The sequence below is a fragment of the Alosa alosa genome, chromosome 5 (genome assembly GCF_017589495.1).
Source record: "Alosa alosa isolate M-15738 ecotype Scorff River chromosome 5, AALO_Geno_1.1, whole genome shotgun sequence".
Taxonomy (NCBI): Eukaryota; Metazoa; Chordata; class Actinopteri; order Clupeiformes; family Clupeidae; genus Alosa; species Alosa alosa.
The window spans coordinates 16,478,036-16,502,953 of record NC_063193.1 but is presented as its reverse complement, the minus strand read 5'-3'; the positions used below and the strand labels follow the sequence as shown (position 1 = coordinate 16,502,953).

Here is a 24,918-nt window from a genome sequence, read left to right as displayed (position 1 = left end):
TTTTGTTTTTGGAATAAAAGGCAAGTAGGCCACCTGAAAAAATAGCATCCTTAGATCATTTAAGTAAATGAACCGAAACAACCACACGTCTCAACCATGCTTTCGAAATGGGCTGACAGATTTCAAAGTCCTTTTAGGCAAGTCCCTCCACTCGGCGGCCATATACCAACGTTTTATGGGCGCGTGCGCAAGGCTTCACGACACCAATCTTGCTCCAGTGGCGAGATCACAACACATGATTGGCACGATGTCTTCACAACACACCACATGATTGGCTCAATGTATTCACATGTCGACGTTTTGCAGAGGAAGGGGTGGGATATGTGTAGACAACGGCCATATTGGCGTGACAAACTAGCCCCATGCATTTCTATGGAGTATTTTTTGAGTGCTGTGTCTCCACATTAGAAAGTCTTTGCAGATTTGCTCTGTGCTGTCCATCCCTTGCTATTAGTGCGGCAGATTAGTGAAACAATCGTTCACTTTGTGATACAAGCATCAAACTTGGCACAAATATTCTTTGGGATCCACTTTATCCAAAAAGCACACCATGCAAAAAATCCAATATGGCCGCCATTTTTCAAGATGGCCACTATTGAAAGCCATTATACTTGGTTTTTGACTTGGATTGGATAATCACATTTTGATGATCTTGATAGCCTATAGGTAAAAGGGACTGGACTATCCAATTCTACGATAAAATGTCAAAGAATGTGTTAAATTGTGAAGATAGACACAATTAATGGGAAAAATAGTATATTTTAGTACTAATTTGAGCATAATTAAATTGTTTTTTGTTAATAAAACATATGTTGGTGAGGTTACTTCAGCAGGGGCAGGGGGGCTAAGTAAGTGCATTTTCTTTTTTCAGTTTAATATATATATATATATATATATATATATACAGTACAGGCCAAAAGTTTGGACACACCTTCTCATTCAATGTGTTTCCTTTATTTTCATGACTATTTACATTGCAGATTCATCAAAACTAATAATGTGGAATTATGTACTTAAAAAAAGTGTGAAATAACTTAAAACATGTCTTATATTCTAGTTTAGTTTCTTCAAAGTTGCTATACCATTTACAGCAAGCCATAATTTGACAAATATTCATCTGTGGGCCAAATAACTTTGCATTCATTAATAGTTTTGATGCCTTCAGTGAGAATCCACAATGTAAATAGTCATGAAAATAAAGAAAAGACATTGAAATGAGAAGGTGTGTCCAAACTTTTGGCCTGTACTATTATATATATATTATAAATATATATAATATAATAATTTCAATACAATAGTGCAGATTGACAGGAAAGAGAGACAGGGCTGGATCGGAATATGATCACTAAAACCTAAACTTCAACAGGGGCAGGGAGCCTAAGTAAGTGCATGTGTTTGTTTAAAATATATATATACAGTATATATAAATAACTCAATAGAACAACAAAGACTAACAGGAAATGTGTGGGAAAGAGAGACAGGGCCCCAGTAACGTCTAGTGACGCCTCTGCTTTGTAGCTAGCCATATCAAATGAATTTAATCATTGCATTTACAGGCACACAACGGTGTACACTCAAGACTAATGCCATAGTATTTACATCTTCCCAGACATTCAATCTTGACACATTTAGTCAATTGTTGACAGCTCTCAGCAATTGGTGGGAGTGTCATCCACACTACTTGCCAAATGTCACCTTCTTTCCTCCAACCTCAGTTGGCAGGACTCTCCATATTCATTTGATATATACTGCCTGGCCCCAGATACAGGCAGCTTGATAGGTTGTACACTTCACATGCTTAGCAAGAGATGCCCTTGTTGGTGGAATGGCATTATAGGACCTCTGCCTACGTGCAAACAGGTCAAGTCTTGTTTCATCAACTCCATCAGCAGTGCTGTTCTTTTTGTGCATTGCTATGACAAACTTCAAGTGTGCTGAGATCCACATCATCTGTTACTGGTGGGTATTGACTGAGCTTCTCAAAGACGCTTCAGGGCACACTTCTCAGGATTGCCAGGCAGTCCATTTGCCTCTACCATGAAAGGCTAACACAACATCACAACCAGTGAGGGCATGGACAAAAAGCATGCCATCTGACAGACTTACCATGACCAAATTCAATCCACAGCTCCTCTAAGCCTGCATCCCGTGGAGTCCCAAAAACACTGAGTGCAATAGCAAGAATATCCATGTCACAGGCCTTAATCAACACAAATTTCATCTGTTGCGCATGTAACGGACGCCAGCTAGCTGGCTTAGCTGTAGGGTTGCCACCTGCTGTGTCTGACAAAAATCCTGGACATTTTGACCATCCAATTGTTTGTAAGCAACGGCGCCTTTCGCACATCTAACCCAAGATAAAAACCGTCATTCTAAGCGACAATTGTATAGCTAAAATTAGTAAGAATGACACTTTCTAGTTATTTGTTTAGTTAATTGCTTTATTTAATAGCAGACCTTTATTATTTTGTTATATTTTCAACAGTTTTTAGTTGTGGACACCTGGGGGCAGTATTGAGAAAAAAGGGGAATACATAATTAGGTTCTGCTTTTTTGCTTATGTGGAATAAACTTTCCTTTCTCTGTCTCTCCTTGTCCCCCACACTCTCCATCTCCACCTTACCATTTCTAATGAACCTCCACGGTGCGTGCCCCCACCACCACCACCCATGTTATGCTACGTCATTTTTGTAGAGCCAATAAGGCTGTGCATACGTTAATGGCCGTAGGCACGCTTCAATTAAACTGAAATACACATTTTGCGCATCATGTACAAAAATCCGGGACATTCAGTGTCCAGGATTTTTATTTTTATTTTCCTGGACAGACCATGAAAATCCTGGACAATCAGGAAAATCCTGGACAGGTGGCAACCCTACTTATAGCTCCTGATTGTAATGGCAAATATTTTAAATGGGGTTACAACATGTAAACCTTTCTGTATAATATCTTTTCTGTGCTTTTTTAATTGTCCTTTTTATTATTATTCGTAATTAACATTTATTTATTAAATAATCGATTGCGCCCGACTGTCTACGTGATCTAGGCTACCAGAGTCAGCTGGGCAGTCGTCTCGTCTCTCCTACTGACAAAGTGGTGCGTAGCGGAACTATGTCTGCGAGTGCACGCATTCACACGAGCCTCTTGCAGAGTTGCATGCTTAGGAAGTGTGATTCACTTGAACAATACCAACAACAAGTGACAGTTTTAACGTTGTGGATAAATATTTAGGTGTATGCATAGTTGAATATTTTCAAAATATACAGGAAGCACCTCTACAAAGGGGTGAAAATGTTTGCGGGGCTAAGTGAACTGGGCATATCTAATGGCGAAGATTTGAAAGAAACTCTAACCAACTGCACAGAACCACTGAAAGCCATTGACCAGTTTCAGGTAACGTTAACGTTAAGTTGAAGCCAGCGACCTAACGTTACTGTCACGATTAACTAGTCTCTTCTTCAACTAGTATTTGCACTCTTTAGTGATTTTTAAAGTATTTTTTGTGTTGGAATTATATATACTATATACTATATAGTCTGGCAAATTGTATGCATGGTCAGCGTACATTTTAGCTAGCTAGCATCCGTTCATTAGCGTTAATGTTATTGCAGCATGTCATCGTTATACATTAGCAACTATGCGGGTTAAACAACAGTAAATGAAAGGAAGAACGCAGATAATTATTTGTTTTATGTCAGTTCACTTGGTTAGTAGACCATCACACACCATCATTTAGATAATATCTAATTCATGTTATTGTAGTCGTGCAGGTATTTTCGCCTTGACAAACGGTAACTGTTAATCGAAATGATGATTCTTGATCTAGATGGAAAATGGCATATTGCTGCCAACGCTGCAGTCTGCTCTACCATTTCTGGATCTTCATGGTACCCCAAGACTAGAGTTCCATCAGTCGGTTTTTGACGAATTGCGTGACAAATTGATGGAGCGAGTTGCCACTATAGCGGAAGGAAAGGACGAGGATAGGTAAGCTGTACTGACATGAGATTCTTGAAATATCACAATAACATATTTGCGATATATTCTAACGTGTTAAACCCCCGGGATGTTAGGTATTCTAAACTGGAGGAGTTGCTGGAGAAAAGCTTTCCCCTGGTGAAGATGCCCTCCATTCAGCCCGTAGTTATGCAGGTTCTCAAACACCTGCCAAAGGTAAGTAATAGACATTCCCAACAGGAAGAAACAGTGGCCACAACTCTTGAAATAAATAGGAGTGCAAAACAATTCCCACTTTGTCTGTTTCTTTGAACATCTACCCTGTTTCAAACCTATATGCTAGGTCCCTGAGAAAAAGCTGAAGCAGGTGATGGCTGATAAAGAGCTCTACAAGGTCTGTGCTGTTGAAGTGAAAAGACAGATCTGGCAGGACAACCAGGCTCTGTTTGGAGATGAAGTGTCTCCTCTTCTGAAGCAATATATTGTGGAGAAAGAGGCTGCACTCTTTAGCAGTGATCTCTCTATATTGCATAACTTTTTTAGTCCTTCACCCAAGACACGACGCCAAGGAGAGGTAAACCAAATCGATACACTTAACTTGTTTCACAGGACTTGATGAACTGAGGTGTCTCTGCATATTTCTTCCAATCCTGTGAAGATGAAGCATCTGTTATCTCAGTTAATGTTAAAGGCCGTGTTTCTGCCCTTTGCTCTCAGGTTGTACTAAAACTGACCCAGATGATTGGGAAGAATGTGAAGCTGTATGACATGGTACTGCAGTTTCTGCGCACTCTGTTCCTACGGACACGCAATGTCCACTACTGTACCCTGCGGGCAGAGCTTCTCATGTCCCTTCATGATCTCGACATAAGTGAAATCTGTCTAGTTGATCCTTGTCATAAGGTAAGGGTGAACGTGTGTGTCAATGACTTTACAGTGTGTTTTATGTGAATCTATGTTGTTGTGTCAACCTCCAAAAAGAGCCTCCAAATGTTTCCCAGTTTTGTCTGTTTCAGCCTGGATAATAAAATGCTGAAGTGTAAGAGCTTTTTGATGCCATTCATCCAAGCATGAAAATATGGAAAATAGCTTTGTTTTGTGAGAATTGGTTTGTCGCTTGTCTGTGTTGTAATATAGCCTTTAAAAATGATATTTCTCATGTATTAATTATTCTTCTGTTTCAACAGTTCACCTGGTGTCTGGATGCGTGCATCAGGGAAAAGTTTGTTGATGCCAAGAGAGCCAGGGAGTTGCAAGGCTTTCTGGACGGGGTCAAGAAAGGGCAGGAACAAGTACTGGGGTATGAAAAACAATGCAGGGCCAAAACCGAACGCAGTGCATTTCAGATCACCTTTGGCTAGCATTGAGTACTTTACATTTACCCCCTTTTCTTTTAAGGGATCTTTCTATGATACTCTGTGACCCATTTGCCAGTAACACCCTGGTCCTGAGTACTGTAAGAAATCTGCAAGAGCTGCTTAGCCAGGATGCTCTTCCCAGAGTAAGGATTTTCAGTATACTTAATATCATTTCTCCTCATACTGAATACATTTTAAAATATATTAGTCACTTGCATGCATCTTTCATTGTGTATGTGCCTGTGTGAGAACAGGACAGCCCAGACCTACTGCTACTACTAAGAATGCTGTGTCTGGGACAAGGCGCGTGGGACATGATCGACAGTCAAGTTTTCAAAGAGCCTCGACTGGTATGATCATCGCATGTGCACTCATGGAGTGCGGAGATCTGAGAAAATGTGTTCATGTGACTCTCTGGGATCTAGGATAAAACAAAATCCCTGTCTACCCTAGGAACTGGAGGTGGTTACTCGTTTTCTGCCTGCCATGATGTCAATAGTAGTGGATGACTACACCTTCACTGTGGAGCAGAAGTTGCCGAGTGAAGAGAAGACCTCCATCACCTACCCCACCACTCTACCTGACACCTTCACTAAGTACGCCAGTCCCTTTAGGCTCTGTAAATGCTCTTAAATGCCTTTATCTACATGCATAGTTATGCCCATGCATAACATCATGGTAATTTAAATACTTGCTCGTAATGTCTGTGGGCAAAGTAGTGCCACTATACCTCATAACAATATTGAGCTTGATAGTATAGTTGATTATCAATTGCCATACAACTAAAAATTAAGTTGCAAACTACAGTCAAGTTGTGGAACAATAAGGATATCCTGTGTCGACATGTTTACAGCTATTTTGTTAAGAATTTTTACAAGATGCTGTTTGTTTAGTTTTTTAGATTTTTTTTAAACAGTGGGATCCATTCATCATTTTGAAACAATTCCATTTGTACCACAAGTACCGTACATTTTCCCTCCTTTCAAGCCCATTTTTTGCAGGGGAAGGTATTTCATAATTCTGCTGTGAATCAAATATGTCTCATAATGACGTGTAATGACATGTGTTGCTGGGCATCTCTCTACTTCAGGTACCTTCAGGAGAACAGAGTTGCCTGTGAGATGGGTCTGTATTATGTGCTCCACATTGCCAAGCAGAGGAACAAAAATGCCCTGCAGAGATTGCTTCCTGCTCTAGGTAAGTAGAAACACCTTCCACACTGCAAACAACTGCTTATCTAATAAAATCTAACCAAGATTATTAGTCTTTTATCAAGATAAAAATAACTAGTTTGTTTTGTTTTCAGTATAAAGAGACTTGCCTAGCGCTTTCTCGTTAAATCATTTGACTTAATTTAAGAAAAGTTTGACTTATTTTAAGACATCTTTTTAAGACAACAAATTTTTCTGCCAGTGCGTTAAGCAAATTTGTCCTAAAAACAAGCAAATTTGTCTGCCAGTGCGTTAAGTAAATTTGTCTTGATAAGACTCCTTAAAATAAGTCAAAGTCTTCTTAAATTAAGTCAAAATGATCTTACGGGAGAGCACTAGGTAAGTCTTTTCATACTAAAAACAATACCAAATAGATTTTTTGATTTTATTACAAGATTAATAACACTTGGTTAGATTTCATTTTTTGCAGTGCAGTATTTACAATAATAGCTTTGTTTTGGAACTTGTCCGATGTATAACAAGTCATTATGTATTTCGTGTTGACTTTTAAAATACAGTTAGAAATACACACAATAAAGTTATGACATTGAACCATCTTGTAGGTAGGTTCACTGCAAAAAACTGCTTATCTAATAAAATCTAACCAAAATTATTAGTCTTATATCAAGATAAAAATAACTAGTTTGTTTTGTTTTCAGTATAAAGAGACTTACCTAGCGCTTTCTCGTGAAATTATTTGACTTAATTTAGGAAAAGTTTGACTTATTTTAAGACATCTCATCCTGAAAACAAGCAAATTTTTCTGCCAGTGCGTTAAGCAAATTTGTCCTAAAAACAAGCAAATTTGTCTGCCAGTGCGTTACGTAAATTTGTCTTGATAATACTCCTTAAAATAAGTCAAAGTCTTCTTAAATTAAGTCAAAATGGTCTTACGGGAGAGCACTAGGTAAGTCTTTTCATACTAAAAACAATACCAAATAGATTTTTTGATCTTATTACAAGATTAATAACACTTGGTTAGATTTCATTTTTTGCAGTGTTCTAATGTAAGTTGCAACCACTAGAGGGCCCCAGAGACCATTGACCACAATTGGGTGGCAAGATGTTTTTCAACTCCCTGTCGAGTGTCGCCCATATGGCACATGGTTTAGACTGACAGTTTGGTACAACTTGTTTTTGACTGTGTTTTCTTGGCTGTGGCCCAATGCGAAGTCAGGCATCATAGTGCATGTGGGGAGTGTGGACAGTTAAAACATAAACCCTCTGAACTTTAACAAAATGTTTCCTCTCTCCTCTGATTGCTAGTGGAGACTCACAATGACACGGCGTTTGGAGACATCTTTCTGCATCTCCTGACTGGTCACCTGACTCTGCTGTCTGACGAGTTTGGAGCAGAAGAGTTTTGTGCTGCTGTTTTTGACACATTTCTACTCACCTCCTGCTCCAGGTATAGCCACGCATGCAAAGGCACATTCATAAAGAAGACGAGTTCAACTGTTCTTTTGTCAGTGTCATTTGGTGTTGCATTAAGAAATGTAACGAATTATGTCTTGTGACAGTTTTTTCCCCTCCCTCTGCCCCTAAACCCCCATATAATGTCTATATCACAGCAAGGAGAATGTGCACAGGCACACTCTACGCCTTTTGAACCACCTCTGTCTGAAAGTGCAGCCCTCCGTCATGGAAACCCTAGTGAAGACTCTCGAGCCTCCTAAACAGGTTTGTCTTAGTGGTTTGTCACTGTATACTGATGTATCATGGTTTTCTGTTGTTTAAATGTCACTGGTGGTTTATTAGCCCCTGACCTCTAGTCTTAGTCATGCTGCAATGATATCAGTTCTGGGTTCGTAGTTCTCCTTTTTGTGGATCAGGTTTAGTTTAGCAGACAGGGCAGCTTAAAATAACATGTACTTTACCAGAAATACTGATACATTACTTGCAATTGACCTGAACAATGAGCCGATAGCTTTATCGGCTGATATCTTTACTGTACCCAAGTGGAGATTTGTCTTATGTAGCTATCTCAGAAGTTTCATGTTACACACAATGATGCAACATCAAACATCAACAACCAAAAGACAGGGCGACCAACACTTACGTTCAGAACACCGTAGAATACCTGGAAATCAAAAGATTAAACAGACAATCTGATCTGACTTTTTATGAGTGTTTGTGCTCCTCTGAGCTAGTGTCAGAATTAACGCACCAATAACTGTTGTGACCCTACAGTGCAGTGAGCCTGTGAAGGAGCTCTACACCCAGCTGACGGAGAAGCTGGAGGCCCAGAAGAAGAGTCCCCCTGAGCCAGAGGAGCCCCCCTCCCTGGATCTGGGCCTGCACCCCATCACTGTCCCCACCACCCCGGCCACCCCCACTACCCCTCTCTGAGACTGGAGCTCAGGGGGAATCATGGGAAATCACCAAATGGGTCTGCTCTAACAACACCTGCAGCAGTCTGTGGCTCAGTGCAGTCTGTCCACCAACTGGTAGGACAACAGTTGGATTACATAGATCATCAGTGGGATTGCTATAGGACTGGGGGTACTCTTGTTATTACTTTGTTTTTCTTTTCCTTTTTCTATATTTTCTCAAATTATTTTAAAGCTCATTTTTCATTCTTTAAAAAAAAAAGGCTGTTAATGAAGTTTTGCATTATTGTGTATTTTCGTTTTATGAAATGTAGACTCATTTAATTGTTGTTGTATATGTTCAAAGTATATTTTCTTATGTGCAGTGTGTACACTGAATATGCTCTCTGTTGTGTGAATTGTATTTGTGGTACAGTAAGCTGTAAATAAAGTAATTATTTAGGAAACTAGTCACAACCACTTTTTGTGTTCCGTGTAGCAGATAGTGTAATCATAAACTGGTACGTTATTCCTCAAGTAGGCTATTTGTCCGATACCAATGTTTCACCAACAATTTTTGTGTCTGTGCCTTTATGTGCATTATCCTGCTTCTAGTCCTCTTTAGAAACCTGCGCAAAAGAATCTTGCTGGTTCCCTGTGTTTGATAAAAAGATTTATTTGTATACACCAAAAGTAAATGCATTGAGGAGATTAGGTCCAGCTCTGCTTCTTCTCTCTCTGCTTCTTAGTCACAGTCACTTTCAACTGCCCTGGGTCCCATCTAGTGCTTCCCACAGACTCGTTCGGACTGATCAGGTCTGATGATGCTGCGTCCCAAGCGCGCTCACACTCCAACTTACCATTATAGGCTGTTTCATTGACCCTCTCTAAAGCCACCAGCTGAAGGTCCTTTGTTGCTGCTCCAGACGTGCGCGTGCCCTGAGTCGTGTCTCTGGAGTTGAGCCACACTCCGCGCAGCTGCAGGCCCTCCAGCTGGAGCACCAGCTTTGGCATGTTGGGTGTGCAGCATGGAGCCTCCAAACAGGTGCTGGAAGGTACAGTGGCCAGGGGCCCATGTTGAGCTCTACCGCTCAACTTGGAGGTGCCACAGCTTGAGACAGTCAGAGGCCTGGAAGATGACATGGAAAGCCTTACTCTCATGGCCTTGTCCAAGAGCCTAGCTTTTCCTGCAATATGATTAGTCACACCTATTTAACAGCAGCTGAATGTCAACTGAAAAATGAGTTGACGGAAGTCTTTATGACTAGGACTAGTACTACTAGTAATACTACTATTTTTAAACTAGCCGTTATCTATTTGTGATTTTGTATTCTTTGCTTTTATTTATGTTAAGCACATGAAATATAACTTGCACAAACGCATTTTATAAATACACTTGCCTTACCTAATGAATTCAAAAACAAAAACACCTAAATAGTCATTGTTAATCCAAGGTGTCATCTGCTAGGCCGAGAAGCAAATGTAATTTGCTGCCGCTAGGGTGCGTCTAGATTTCTAGGCTAGTCATCTGCTGCATGTGCAGTGATCTTTAAAATTGTGCATTGTGTCAGTATCGGAAATCTTCACTTCCTCAACCAGTTCAATGTTTCTATGCTACCGCACTAAAAGGAGAATTGCAAGATGGTTGATGAGAAAGGGGAAGCTTCAAAATGCCATACAGTATGTAGAACAGGTCAGTACATACAGTAGTTGGATTTTATTTTTAGGTAGCGCAACACAACCCCTCTAGCAAAGAGCAGCTAACAACATTAGTCTCGGAGAGGAATGATAGAATAGCTCTTCAGAAATTTTTGCAATACTGGTTTTGATCATGCGAAGGATATGGAATGTTTTTTGTGCCAAAATTAAATGAAATATGAAATCAATAAATGAAATATGAAAAATAAATAAATATGAAATAAATAAATACAAGATTAAATAAATAAATAAATAAAAAAGTTAAATAAAATGTGAAATAAATAAATAAAAGATTAAATGTAAAAACCATATTGACATTTCCATTCCATATGCACGGTCTTGCAATGTGCCATGAAATAAATATGAGGATTGACTGTCTTTTGAAATAAACGTTGACATACACATTATAGGAAAAATAAGATTTGAATGCATGCAGTTCCTACTGGGAGGCCTGTATTTTTAATATAGCAAGTGTAAACTTACTTTTTATTTTTACAGGAAAGCAAATAGTCTACATTTCAACTTAGATGTATTACAATCACTGTACATTGATGCAATTTTTAATCATCCTTCCATTTATGTGCCACAGGGATGCAGTGTAGGCTACTCATTTCCACAGTATACTACAAATGCAGCTACAAACCATCTAGTTTTGCGTCATTTCAACATCGCAACACATTCCCTGACAGTGGATAGCCTCAACAGATACCACCAAGGCCATGGCAAGTTTTGCTGACTAATTGCAATCTATGAGTAAAACAAATCACGACTAAATACAAATATTTAGTCGTCTGACTCCAATGATGCTGCATTCATTCAAAGATATAAAACAGGAAATAAATAGCTGATAAAAGATCAGTGTCACTGTGATATATACTGTACAAGTGCACACAAATGTCAAATAAATATGCTTATGTGATACGTGAAGAAGATTATGGGCATGAGTATAGTATGTATGATAAGCATCAGCATGTCATGTAATACAGGAGTAGAGCGAGTTATTACTGCGCACTATCATGCGGTGAAGTTTGGATTAATCTGCTGATTCAGCCCAGGGAAGCACATGCTTTATCAGACCCCCTATTCTTACCTCTTGTTTGAACTTCTCAGAGGTCTCCATGGTGCATCTTGAAACATGACCTCATAATGCTGCCTGAACAGTGGGGTCTTCATCTTCACCTCATGGCATTGCACTGTATTCTCTTCACCCTGCTCTGAGACTAGAAGATAGGCACCCCAGATAGACATCATCATTATCTGGGAGATGTGTTGTCTTCCATTCTAAGAGGCCGTTTACACGACACCGCCGGGTGGATTTTCTCTTACCGCTTTCACACCTTTAACGACTCCGGCAAGAAAAAACCTCGCGTGTACACACAGAGGTGTAACCGGCTAAATGTGCTGTAGTGCATATGCCAGACCAGTCGATGGCGCCGCTGTGCAGAAGCTTCACGATTATTTCGCGTGAATCGCGTAGAAGAAAACATTGTTGAAACAGTTTGTTAAGCCAGAGAATGTCTTAATAAGTGCTCTGGTTAAGCAGTCGCATGAAATAAGGAGACTACAGACAATTCGGTTTTCAATTCAACTGTTAAACTAATAAAGTTCATTTTCAAGGTATGTGACTGCTATGTGAAATTTCAAATGCTTAGCCTACGCATTGCATTAGGTCTGAGCACCACTGGAGAAAACACTAACATGCAGTAAGCTAACGTGTGCTTCTAACTTAGGCTACATTGTGCACATAAATCATGACAGGGGAAAGAAAAACATTTTAATATGATAAATAAATGGTTTGGTTTGTTTTGACAAGCAACATGTCAGGTCGAGTGCCGTGGCTGAGTTGAGAGGTGGGGCTATGTCGTCATAAAGTTGCCGGCTTCGACCTACAGGCGCCTACACGGCGCGAAAGTTAGTCGGGCGGGTTTTCAAAGTTACCACTTCGAAACCGGTTTCAAAAGCTATCGGTTTCAGTCTCCTAAACTGCCGGGCGCGGTACATGCAAGGCGTAACCGTTAACAAAACCTCACCGGTTTCACAAAAACCGGCGTCGTGTGCACGGCCCCTAAATGACCCAGTTTGTATTTGACTTGCCGTTATAAACCTAAGACTGATTTCAAGATTTGATTGTCTTACCTGGAGTAATACCAGCACACTGAGAAATGCAGGGCTTTTGAAAGAGAAGCGGAGTCACTGGCTTCAAGCTGCAAGGAGAATTGCTATTTAGAGGCAACACACGCTGTATGCTATATTTGGGGGCCAAGCAGCGAAGCTGCGAAGGCACCCATTGAGTTACTAGCTTTTCCTATTATTGGGGGCCAAGCAGCGAAGCTGCGAAGGCACCCATTGAGTTACTAGCTTTTCCTATTATTATTAGTCTGCCATTGGAGTCTATGGCAGCCCATAGAACGCCTGGCTAAAAAGTTCAGATTTTTTGGCAGAAAGTTTCGGGACACTCCACTGACCACTCACACTTATTTACAGACCTCTAAACCCAGCCATCTAGCGCCACCAACAGGTCAAAATCTGGCCGAAAATTGAATCGCTGGGTCTAAAGTTATGAAATTTGGTACACTGATTTAGCACTGTCCCATGATCACTCTCACCAATTTACAGAACTCTATGCCCAACATTCTAGCGCCACCAATGGGTCAAAACTGGATTGCATTAACGCATGTGACCATTGAACGGTGCATCCGATTTTCACAAATCAGGCACTGTTGGAATCCCTGGACTGACCTAAGTTCAATGACTCCTATTACGTCACTTTCCGCCATATTGGACCTCCGCCATATTGGATTTAGTCCAAACTCTATGAAAAGTTTCAGCGGTTACAAATTTCATCCGATTTTCACAGAACTTGGCGGAGATGATCTTCAGCCCGAGCCGCACAAACGATACTTGTCAGATTTTTCTATTTCATTTTTGTTTGCCCGTGACAGCCAATCAAATATGGTGATGAAGCCGCCAAACAGGAAGTGGACTAACATCTCCGTGACGCTTTGAGTTAACATAACAAAACTCGATACCATTAGTCAGGACACTGTCCCAATCACTCACAGCAATTTTTATGCATATACATTGAACACTCTAGCGCCACCACCAGTTCAATGCTGGACATGCTTCATGCACGGATCCTTGACTCTTTGTCTGATTTTCACAATTGAGGTAGCGCTCTTAATCCTTGGAACATCCCGAAGTTCATCGACCCCTATCCCATCACTTTCCGCCATATTGACCTCCGCCATATTGGATTTGGTCCAAACACTACTTAAAAGTTTCAGCGGTTACAAATTTCATCCGATTTTCACAAAACTTGGCGGAGATGATCTTCAGACCGAGCCGCACAAAACGATACTTGGCAGATTTTTTAATTTCAAGTTTATTTGCCCGTGACAGCCAATCACACATGGCGACAATGCCGCCTTACAGGAAGTGGGCTAACATCTCGGCTATGCTTTAATGTATGAAGTCCAAACTTGGTACAGGGACTTGGTATCTGATTGTGAGGACGCACTACGAAATTGGCATCATGTGGCCTCTATAGGGGGCGCTGTAATACAGGAAGTGAGCTTGTATCTCAGCAACGCTTCGGAGTAAAAAGTCCAAACTTGGTATAAGGACCTGTTACCTGATTATGATGACGCACTAGGAAATTGGAATCATTTGGCCTCTATAGGGGGCGCTGCAATACTGGAAGTGAGCTCCTATCTTAGCAACGCTTTGATGTATGAAGTCCAAACTTGGTACAGGGACTTGGTTACCTCATTGTGAGGACACAGTAGGAAATTGGCATCATTTGGCCTCTATAGGGGCTGTAATACAAGAAGTGAGCTCATATCTCAGCAACACTTTGATGTATGAAGTCCAAACTTGATACATGGACATATTAGCTGATTGTGAGGACACTAGGAAAGTGGTCTCATTTGACCTCTAAGGGTGCTGTAATAAAGAAAGTGAGCTCACATCTCAGCAACACTTTGGTGTATGAAGTCCAAACTTGGTAGAGGGACATGGTAGCTGATTGTGAGAACGCGCAAAGACATTGGTGTAATTTGGCCTCTAGGGGCACTGTAACAAAGTAAATGAGCTTATTTCTCAGCCATTCTTTATCCAATGGCAATCAAACTTGCTGTGAGTGCTTGCTCATGGCATGGCAATGCCATTCCTGCTATAGCGCACTGCTTGGCCCCCGCATTGCTGCTTGCAGCTATATTTTATGTTGTGATCCTGATTAAACACAAATTAATTTGAATGACTAGTATACTGTGAAAAGCCAAAGTAAAGTTATAGATATTGTCTGAATTGGTATGTCGTTCAAAAGGACGTTTTGCCATTTTTTCATACTTGGGGATGCATTAAAGCCTTTGATGTTTTGTAACATATAATCAATGCTGTACCTATTTCTTCCAATCCTACTTGTAGATTTTCTCCGCATTTCTCGTTGTCTGTAGTCCACACCCTCTCTCTTAGTTTGTGATCTGATCTTGGTCCTGGTTCCACAAGAGCCCTGTGATGCAGTAGACAGCACCTGGAAATCACTTGAACTCTGGAGGATGAAAAATATTGAACTGTAAAAACGTAATCACTAATAATCACGTAATATTGATGTGGTGTGTATGTGATATGTACACTATGGGCCCTATCTTGGCGATCTGAAACAATTGGTAAGAGGCGCAAAGCTTAAAGACATTAAGGGCGTGTCCAGTCCACATTCGGCATGATTTTGTGATCAGACATTGGGCACAATTTTCAAAAGGGTTGTGCTATTCTGTTTCTTTATTCTTTGTGACTAATAGCCTACATGCATCTGCACATCTCCTTATCATTTGAACATAGGCAAAATGAAACTTCACAGTGGTCTCAACGACAAAACAGTTCTACACACTACACTACATACTTTCACCATTGACTGACATTGGGGTTACCATTGAAAACATAGCCTGAAAAAAGCAACACTAACCCCAATAATGTTCGAATGACTGATGAATGATATTTATCCTGCAAAGGAGTTGTTTGGAACTGGTTGCTAAGGGCTGCTTACATCTCGTGACAGTGCGTCTTTAGCTGTACTTTATATGCACCTTTTGCTATAGACCAGGTTTTTCTTGGTTAGTGGCGTAATGATTTTTAGAGGTTGTAAGATAGCTGTTCTCTGCGAATCAGATAAGTTCTCACATACTAAAATCACTTAAACATGTTTTTTATGTGCATTGCTTTGTGCACAGTCCTGCTGGTGGTGGACAGAATAGTTGTTTTTCAGGGATGGGCTTGGGTTAGTGAAGGGAGATCATAATGCTTCAGTATACCAAGACATTTTGGACAATTATATGCTTCCAACTTTTTGGGAACAGTTCAGGGAAGCCCTTTTTGATTCCATCATGACTATACTGCACAAGGCAAGGTCCATAAAGACATAGTTGGGTGAGTTTGGTGTGGAAGACCTTGACTGGCCCACTGAGAAGCGATTTCTCCACAGGTAACTGCAGGCTGCTACATATTAATACCTATGGATTAAGAATGGGATGTAATTTCCTGTGGGTGTAATGCAGGCATCCCACTTTTGTCTATGTAGTGTATAAGAATGGCAATTATCTCACATATGAAGCCCAGTGTGCTGTAGAACATCGGGACAGGCAAGAGCTTCTGATGTGTGGCATGACTTGTCTTGGTTCTATACACCTTCAAAATTAATACATGATCCATGATTGACATGATGTTGCAATCAATTATTATTATTAAAGATAAAATACCTTGTAGCAATGGACAACAGAAATATAATTGTTCTTGAATGATCAGCATGATTTTGCAATCAATTTTCATATTTAAAATGCATTGGTATTTCGATGCTTTATCACAGGCCGATTGCAAATAGGCCTACCTTGTATCAATGGACAGCAGAAATATCTCACTGTTCTTGAATGATCTCAAATACAGAGAACTGGGCAGACTTTGACTGTCCTTGTCCTATGTTGCGAAAGAAAAATAATCAGAGGGTCATTTTATTTCCACAATGAATAAACAAAAACACAAAAGGATTGCTGACAGTAGGCTACATTAGCCTAGTAAGGGAGGGCCGTTTAAACCTCGTAGTGCATTAACTTCTGTGAACAGACCAGCGTGGAGTCCATTATCCCGCTTATTCCACTGTTGCCACTTGCGTTATGTTCATTTCCTGTTACAATTTAAACGTTTTAATCGCTAAAACTGTCTTGTTTGTAGAACTAATTTCTTCCGACACATATCAACTAATTTCTCAACTCACAGGACAAACTGCTGTTACTAGTTCTAAATGGATGGTTGCTACGGCCAAAGGCCAGTCGTTAGTTCTATCTCTCCCGTTGTCAAGCGGGCGTATCCCAAGATTCTGATGAACTTTAACTTTGAAACATCGCTATTTTACTTAGCCTGCTGTCATCCATCTAGCTAAAAGCCACCTCCGTCATATGCTACAATGTTGCAATGTTCTGAACGTCTGCATTTTACAGCTCGGATGCAACGTGACAGTTCATTTAAACTTCACAACGAGTTTGGCGAATTAATATACAAGTGTGATATGGCCAAACAATGGATCTACTTCATAGGTGTGCAGATAACATACGGTTAATGGTCGTTCTAAATTACGTAGGACAATGGGAAATTCAACCAAGCAGTGGAATAAGCTAGTGACAATGGCCCCACACAACAATGTTTTTCCTCATCTCTAAGGTCTCCCATATATGAAATGGATTCTTGGCTAAAAATATTTTACTGCTAAGAAAAAGGACTAAAATATAGCCTGTCCGTATGGGAGTTAAGGCATATAAATTAGTGCAGATCAATCACACAAGCTCTGAGAACTTTGAAACTTGCCATGTTTATAGTCAGGAAGTTGCTTTACCTACTAGAAAAGACTGGATGTGAATATCTTGATGTATGGAATGAATAGAGACATGTAAACACATACCTAAAATAGGCGGACATGCAAAAAATGAATATCTATGCAGAATGGTTTCATTTACTTTGTGGCTGCTTTACCAGGGATATGTTACAAAGTTCTCAGAGCTTGTGTGATTGATCTGCACTAATGTATATGCCTTAACTCCAATACGGACAGGCTATATTTTAGTTCTTTTTTGGTTTTGGGGTGTATAACAATATCTTTTAATTTAACAATCTTAGCAGTAAAATATTTTTAGCCAAGAATCGATTTCATATAGGCCTATGGGAGACCGAGATGAGGAAAAACATTGTTGGGTTTAGTTCTACCTCCGGTAGGGTAGGGGTATCTCAAAAACTAAAGCCCTTTCTGACCATTGTCACTAGCCTGTAGGCTATGTATTGATCTACCGTTTTCCTTGTATCCTTGCTCGCCGCCTCAGACACGTTCCTTATCGTGTCTCCCTCTTGATGGATAGCGGACTGTCCAACACATCGCAAGTTGTCCAACACACTCCCGGTTGTTTGACGTGGTCTAGGTGGAGTACTCAGCTTCCACTGACAGGACATGGCTATCTGCGTTTCAAGATTCGTTCGTTCGCTATAGGCTAGTCCTGATTTGATAATAGCATAAATCATTTTTTTCCGTAAACCTAGAACATGAATGTAACCTATAATTATGCCAACTTACCAGTATTGGAACAGAGGTATCAGTGTAGCCTACAACTTTATCACCTGAACATCCTTGTCAGTCAGCATATTAGCCTATGGGAACGTCTACTACAGAGTGTAATGTCATGCGAGGGTTTCTCCAAAATTAAGTTGGTGTTCTTTTTGAAACTTCGAATTATGGATTCCTGACCAGACAATGTGACGAAATAATTGCGTGAACAGAATCATTGTGATGTGGACAAAGACACACCTCAAAAATCTTGAGAATTTTAGCATCATCAGCTGCTCTTGCAAAGCTGAATGAATGAATAGGCTACATTGCCTATCACGTGTGAGCTATGCGTGTAAGTGGTATAGTTCGCGTATATGTTTTGCCGATTTGTTTCAGTAATCTATTTTTGACCCTATACTTCAGTTCCGTTTCTAGCCTATATCCTCCTTTTAGGCTACACGCACCAACTTAAGACATCAAATCGTCTGACGCAGTAACTTGAGTGGTTGTCGATTGTCAGAACTAGGCTACACGTAAGTAAAAAAAACACAACATAGCCTATATTTAACGACCTTTGAAACGACTTGCAGATAATCTTTTCAGAGCGTTGAATGCAATGTTGATCAGCATCTTATACCAAAACACAACAATAACATTTTGTTAAAACCATTTATGTTGTTCAGCTAATTATGAATGTGTTACCCAGGTAATGATGTTAAACTTATTGACTTGGAATAAAAGATCATGATAACATATTAAACAGGCGTTTTTCTTTTAAAGGATGTTAGTAGGCCTACTTCAGAGCTATATTTTGCCTTAAATTTTGAACCAGACTTTGTTTTGATCTATTTTTTAGACTTTCAGACAGTTCATTATGAATGGTTCAGGTTCCCTGTCTGCGCTGTTCTTCAACAGCAGCCCAGCCAACCTAAGTGCGCTGGAGTCCTGTGGCATACACACTCAACACGTCTCGATTGCCGTGCTGCTCTGCCTAGTCTTTGTGGTGGGCTTCTTCCTCAACTGCTTCAGCCTGTGGGTGTTCTGCTGCATGATGCCCAAATGGAATTCCGGAACCCTTCTTCAGTTCCATCTGGTACTGAGTGATGTCATCATCACCCTCACCACACCTCTCATGGTGGCCTACTTCGCCCTTGGCAGCCACTGGCCATTTGGGAGCTTCCTGTGCCGACTGAAGATCGCTCTGCTGTTTGTCCACTTGTACGGCAGCGTCATGTTTCTCACCCTGATCAGTGTTCACAGGTATATGACTGTTGTCCACTTCAAGCGGAACCCCTGGATAAAGCAAAAGAAGTGTGTGCATGCTGTGTGTGCTGGGGTGTGGTTGCTGATGCTGGCTAAAGGCACTGCTTGCTTTGTGGTCTTTGACACAAGTCAAGTGGACAACCACACACTGTGTCTCAGCATCCACCAGGGAGAATACATACACACGTATTTCATCCTCAACGTTTTTTTGCTCATCCTTGGATTCCTCTTGCCCTTTTCAGTGGCTGTTGGGTGCTATAGTCAACTAGCAAGGTCCGTGTCCCGGATCAACAGCAACACAAAAAAAGGTCGCTCAATTAAAAGCAAGTCCAACAAAATGGTTGCTGTCTGTCTTGTTATATTTGTAGTCTGCTTCTTGCCCTTGAATGTTATTAGAACTGTGGGAGTTATAGTCAAGATGTTCTTCCCCAAAAACTGTGATGTTCTACTGCAAGTGGAGACTGCATACTATGTGTCGTGGATCATTGCTGGAGCCAACAGTTGTTTTGATCCACTCATCTATTGTTTTGGCTCACAGAACTTTAGCAGAGCAATTTACAGCTCACTCAGGAAAATTGGAATCAGAGTTCAAACAGTTCAGCCCGCTATAATTGATCAAGATGATCAGACAAAAGATGATCAGATGGATCCTTCAACAGTAAATGTAAACAAGGGCAACATATCATCTTCCTGCCTGTGAGCATAGGGCACAAGAATAGCTAAAGTTAATAGACATTGTCAAAATCCATCATGTGTAATCCTTCTCACCCCCTGCGCGGGACAATGGGAGCGCTTAGCTCTTTTAGCATTAGACTGCTGCACCCATCTTGTAGAAGGAACTCTACCACAGCTCTTTCATTCAGTCTGCCATTAGGAGTTATAATACCACTATTATGAAAAACTGCACTGTTATTATTTAGGCTCAGTGTGAACTACTTCTATTCTTTTCAACAATTTATTTTGGATTCTTATATTGTTTACTATTTCTGCTATTTTATTCTTATTATTGCTAGATCCATCTTCTCTGACTGTTGTAACTAGTACTTCCCCAGTGTAGGATTAAATAAAGTATCTTAAATGTAATTTGCATTCTGCATTGTGTTTCAATATGACTGTGTGTGTGTTTCAAACATTGTGCAAACTAAATTAATAGATGTAAAATAATTATGCAGGGCTCTTTTGCAGTAATTATTTTGAATGAATGAATGAATGAATGAATGAATGAATGAATTAATTAATTATGCAGGCCAATTATGCAGTTGATCTTTATTTTCCATATATGTAAAGCTTTATAGTGATGAATTTCAGTTGTCCTTTTGTCCCGGTTATAATTCAGTCTGCTCAAGAATATGTAGGCTACCTACAAACAGTCCAGACCAAGGGCCCTATTTTAACGCAGCACAAAGCGCATTCTTATCACGACGCAAAGCGTATTCCTATCTTACACTCAGATTTTTTGCCTTGCGCTTTTAATAGACAATGTGTCTAGGGGTGTGGCAATTAACGACCTCAGGTGTGGTCTAGCGCGTTATCTAAGCTATCTTACACCATCTAAAAGCATTACCACTGTAAAGAAAAACCTGGTCTATAGCGAAAGCCGCATATGAAGCATAGCTGAAGACCCACTGTCACGAGATGAAAGTAGCAACTCCTCTGCAGGATAACTGTTTTGTTGTTGACTATGACACCACGGTGAAGTTAGTTTCACTTTGCCTATGAGTTCAAATAATAGAAGAGTGCAGATGCATGCAGCCTATACTCCACTAGTCATAAACAGGTTTTAGTTTTAGTTAAACATGGTTTAGTGGAATACCTGTTCCATACATCCTCCGTGCAACAGATTCCTTCAAATGCACCGCTGACCATCCAAATACCGATGCGTTATTTGAAGTCACGCTGCTTGCTGTTAAAGGGAATGACAGATGTCACTCTCATTGGTTTAAAGTTACGCCCAAAACACACCCATGACTGATTAAGAAACAAGAACCGCCTTTTTGCACCAGGCGCCCGACATTTGATAACAAAACCACCCCCAATGTGGACTGGACAAACCCCTAAATTTATGTAAGCTATTCGCTAGTGACCATGTGTTTTAGATCGCTAAGATAGGGCCCAATGTCTCTTCAACTAAGCCACACAAACTCCATTTTACACCACTTCCGTCTGGGCCTGTTCTAAATCCATCACCACCAGCTTATACATATATCAGTCTAACTCACCATCCACCACTCAGCATTGTTCACACGGTAAGCATGCCTACATGTAAGCTACCATATTATACATAATATTATATATAAAGAATACCATATAAAGCAGCAGGAAAGTTAAACTGTTTTAACAAATCTTAAAGTTACCAAGTTTCAAGTTATATCGTATAAATGTTAGCATATTCATGAATCATTTTGCATTGACCTTTTATGGGATATTGTGGGATGACAATGGGAGGAGTATGACGTAAAATGTCATAATTTCACGCAACTTTAATCCTTCTCCAGATTGATAGCCAATAAAATGATCAATTCAACGCAGGTCGGTATTTATAAGCAGCCGCCTGCGTAAAGTTTCCGCACGGTTTTATAAATCAGAATATTTTCTTGCGTACGAAGATGCAAGGTTTGGGCGTAAGCAATGTCTTAAGATGGAATCTACCATCAGTTTTTTAAATGAGGCCCCAGGACCCCACAAAAACACCTTCCCCTCTGCAATTGGTCTCAACAAAACAGCATCCTTTCTGTGTAGTGTTTTTGTACTTGCGTCTGCACTTTGTCCTGTATATACATATAGGCCTATAGCCTATATTACATTATATTTGTATTTAAATACTTATTATGTGTCTTGTACCATTTCACCCAGTCAAATCCCTTGTTCTTTCTTTTTTGTGTGATTCTGAATTGTCCACCTATCAACAACAACAACAAAGCCAAGGATGTTATATGTGATGTGATAGCTATTACTAACAAATCAGAATACTGTTTTCTCTTAAAATTCATAAAGCTATCTCTATTGTCCCACTAACTCGTATAATGAAACATTACAAAAACAAGAGCAAGCAACAGACATTTGCCCTCTGTTAAAGAAAGTGAAACTTGAACCTGATCCAGATCAAGTAGGAGGGCGGTGAGTTTTTGTCAGAGTTACACACGTGCACACACACAGACACACACACGCAAGCACGCATGCATGCACACACACGCGCATGCACGCACACACACACATGTACGCATGCACGCACACAGACAGATGGAAGGACCCGATTACAGTACCATCTGCCCCCTATTGGACATGAGGAGACTCTCACTCTCATGTCACACTTCTCTCTTTCTTGATGACTTGGTGACAGTAGTTGTGTTGTGTTATGCTACCTGCGGTTCAGTGGTGACCACTTGCACTAGTGGTGCCCACTTGCACTACACTGCAAGGAAGAGAGAAAAAGAGTGGTGCTTTAGGGCTGCAGATAACTGATCAGGAAACATAGTGTTGCCACAGTTCCCCTCTCTCTCTCTTTCCTCTTTCTCTCTCTTTATCTATCTCTTTATGTGTGTGTGTGTGTGTGTGTGTGTTGTGGGTGTGTGTATGTGTGTGGGTATGTGTGATACAAAATGCCCCATTTAGAGGAAATGACTGTTCTTCAACGAATGAAGTGCAACAAAAACATTCTTATGTGCAATTACGCTCATAGTCATTTCATGACCATGCTGAAGCTCTCCAAGACCATCTCCAAGTAGGTGCTTTGTAACGGCTTAAATGAATTTAAATGAATTTAAATGAATTTATGGCAGCCGTGGCCTACTGGTTAGCACTTCGGACCTGTAACCGGAGGGTTGCCGGTTTGAACCCCGACCAGTAGGCACGGCTGAAGTGCCCCTGAGCAAGGCACCTAACCCCTCACTGCTCCCCGAGCGCCGCTGTTGATGCAGGCAGCTCACTGCGCCGGGATTAGTGTGTGCTTCACCTCACTGTGTGTACACTGTGTGTGTTTCACTAATTCACGGATTGGGATAAATGCAGAGACCAAATTTCCCTCACGGGATCAAAAGAGTATCTATACTTATACTTACACTATACATAAATATCGATCTGATCTTTTTTAAAGAAACTGTCTGCTTCGCTCTGATTAAAATAAACTATATTGATCCTCTTTTTATACACTCTTTGAATAGACACATACATACTAAAATGCAAAATAGTTATTTTTTTCATGTGAACTACTGCAAAACTAGCTATAAAGGTCTTCAGAATTGTGTCAGCAACATGCTGTCATTAGTGTAGTTTCAACTGAATTTTTGAAGATTCCTAAATCATGTGTTTTACACTTAGAATAATATATTAGTATAATATTGATGAGTAGTCTCCCTTTGCCTGACTTCTACTAGAATTAGTTTTTTTTTTTTGTTGAAAGACAAGCACTGTTAATCAAGCAATGTTTTTTGTTTGTTTGTTTGTTTGTTTGTTTTGTGTTAATCAAGCAATATTTTATGTTTCTCGCACCCTCAAGCTCTTGACACCAAGGCATGATGAACAACTTGTCACAATTGAACACCTCAAACAGCAGCTTGCAGACTGCAGATTGCATTGCTGAGGCCCAGCACATCTCTCTCACTGTATTTATCACCCTGGTCTTCATGGTGGGATTTTGCCTCAACGGTTTCAGCCTGTGGGTCTTCTGTTGCCGCATGCCCCATTGGAACTCTGGGACGGTTCTACAATTCCACCTGGCCCTTAGCGATGCTCTCGCCACTCCAGCCACCATCATGGCAGCTGTGTATTTTGCCAATGACAGCAGCTGGCCATTTGGGAGGTTTCTGTGTCAAGTGAAGATTGGTCTACTCAGCGCACATTTTTATGGGAGCACCTTGTTTCTGATGCTCATCAGCATCCACCGATACATGGTGGTGGTCCATTTCAATCGGAGTAGCCTCATGAAGCAAAAAACCTTCGTCAAAAAACTCTGTGGTGGGATCTGGATTTTTTTGCTGGCAAAAGGCATCATCTATGCCAACCTTCTCCCATCCAGCACTGAAAAGTCACGTCGCGTACAATGCCTCACCATTCATCAGGAAAAACTTGTAGATGCCTACTTTGTTATTAATTTCATTCTCTTCATTGTTGGCTTCCTTCTACCATTCTCTGTCTCAGCCGCCTGCTATGGTCTACTTGCTAGCTCTGTGTCTCAAATCAACCCAAGCACGGCCCATGGTCCAGCAGTCAAGTCAAAGTCCCTAAGGATGATTGCTGTTTGTCTTCTGATATTTGGACTGTGTTTCCTGCCACTGAATGTCACCCGAACTATAGGAGTAGTGGTGAAGAGGTTCTACTCAGACAGTTGTGATGTTCTTCGACGAGTGGAGACTGCTTATTATGTTTCTTGGATCTTGGGCGGTGTTAACTGTTGTCTGGATCCTCTCATCTACTTCTTCGGCTCAAACAATTTCAGGAGAATGATTTGGAGGTCTCTCAAGATCTCACGAGAGGAAAATAGGAATGAGTCAGAGACAATTAGCCAAACTGGTCGGAGAGTTGTAATCAATAATGGCACATAA

General features: G+C 40.5%; 4 protein-coding genes across 5 annotated transcripts; 3 read left to right on the top strand and 1 right to left on the bottom strand.

Annotated features, from left to right (window-relative positions):
- The first annotated feature begins 3,110 nt into the window (after positions 1 to 3,110).
- Positions 3,111 to 9,305, top strand: nelfb (negative elongation factor complex member B). The gene is made up of 13 exons (XM_048244151.1): positions 3,111 to 3,393; positions 3,827 to 3,987; positions 4,074 to 4,173; positions 4,301 to 4,531; positions 4,675 to 4,860; positions 5,145 to 5,257; positions 5,356 to 5,458; positions 5,570 to 5,665; positions 5,769 to 5,911; positions 6,406 to 6,512; positions 7,793 to 7,934; positions 8,098 to 8,206; positions 8,717 to 9,305. Exons 1-13 carry the CDS (start codon positions 3,292 to 3,294, stop codon positions 8,873 to 8,875), a joined length of 1,752 nt encoding a protein of 583 aa, XP_048100108.1. The 5' UTR covers positions 3,111 to 3,291; the 3' UTR covers positions 8,876 to 9,305.
- A 197-nt stretch (positions 9,306 to 9,502) lies between these two features.
- On the bottom strand, positions 9,503 to 18,279 carry LOC125295030. Of its 2 annotated transcripts, none has more exons than XM_048244153.1 (8): positions 18,143 to 18,279; positions 17,863 to 18,065; positions 16,415 to 16,500; positions 16,134 to 16,215; positions 14,934 to 15,082; positions 12,670 to 12,737; positions 11,624 to 11,753; positions 9,503 to 9,964 (listed from the first exon to the last, which is right to left on the bottom strand). In XM_048244153.1, the coding sequence occupies exons 2-8, from the start codon at positions 18,019 to 18,021 to the stop codon at positions 9,547 to 9,549; spliced, it is 1,092 nt and encodes a 363-aa protein (XP_048100110.1). In that variant the 5' UTR covers positions 18,022 to 18,065; positions 18,143 to 18,279; the 3' UTR covers positions 9,503 to 9,546. The 2 variants fall into 2 exon arrangements, with proteins under 2 accessions (XP_048100110.1, XP_048100109.1); XM_048244152.1 differs by having other exon boundaries at positions 17,863 to 18,027; positions 18,143 to 18,278.
- Positions 18,280 to 18,438: 159 nt separating this feature from the next.
- On the top strand, positions 18,439 to 20,429 carry LOC125295031 (lysophosphatidic acid receptor 6-like). The gene is made up of 2 exons (XM_048244154.1): positions 18,439 to 18,648; positions 18,972 to 20,429. Exon 2 carries the CDS (start codon positions 18,990 to 18,992, stop codon positions 20,076 to 20,078), a length of 1,089 nt encoding a protein of 362 aa, XP_048100111.1. The 5' UTR covers positions 18,439 to 18,648; positions 18,972 to 18,989; the 3' UTR covers positions 20,079 to 20,429.
- Positions 20,430 to 23,892: 3,463 nt separating this feature from the next.
- LOC125294599 (P2Y purinoceptor 2) lies at positions 23,893 to 24,918 on the top strand. Its single transcript, XM_048243473.1, has one exon. The coding sequence runs from the start codon at positions 23,893 to 23,895 to the stop codon at positions 24,916 to 24,918; it is 1,026 nt and encodes a 341-aa protein (XP_048099430.1).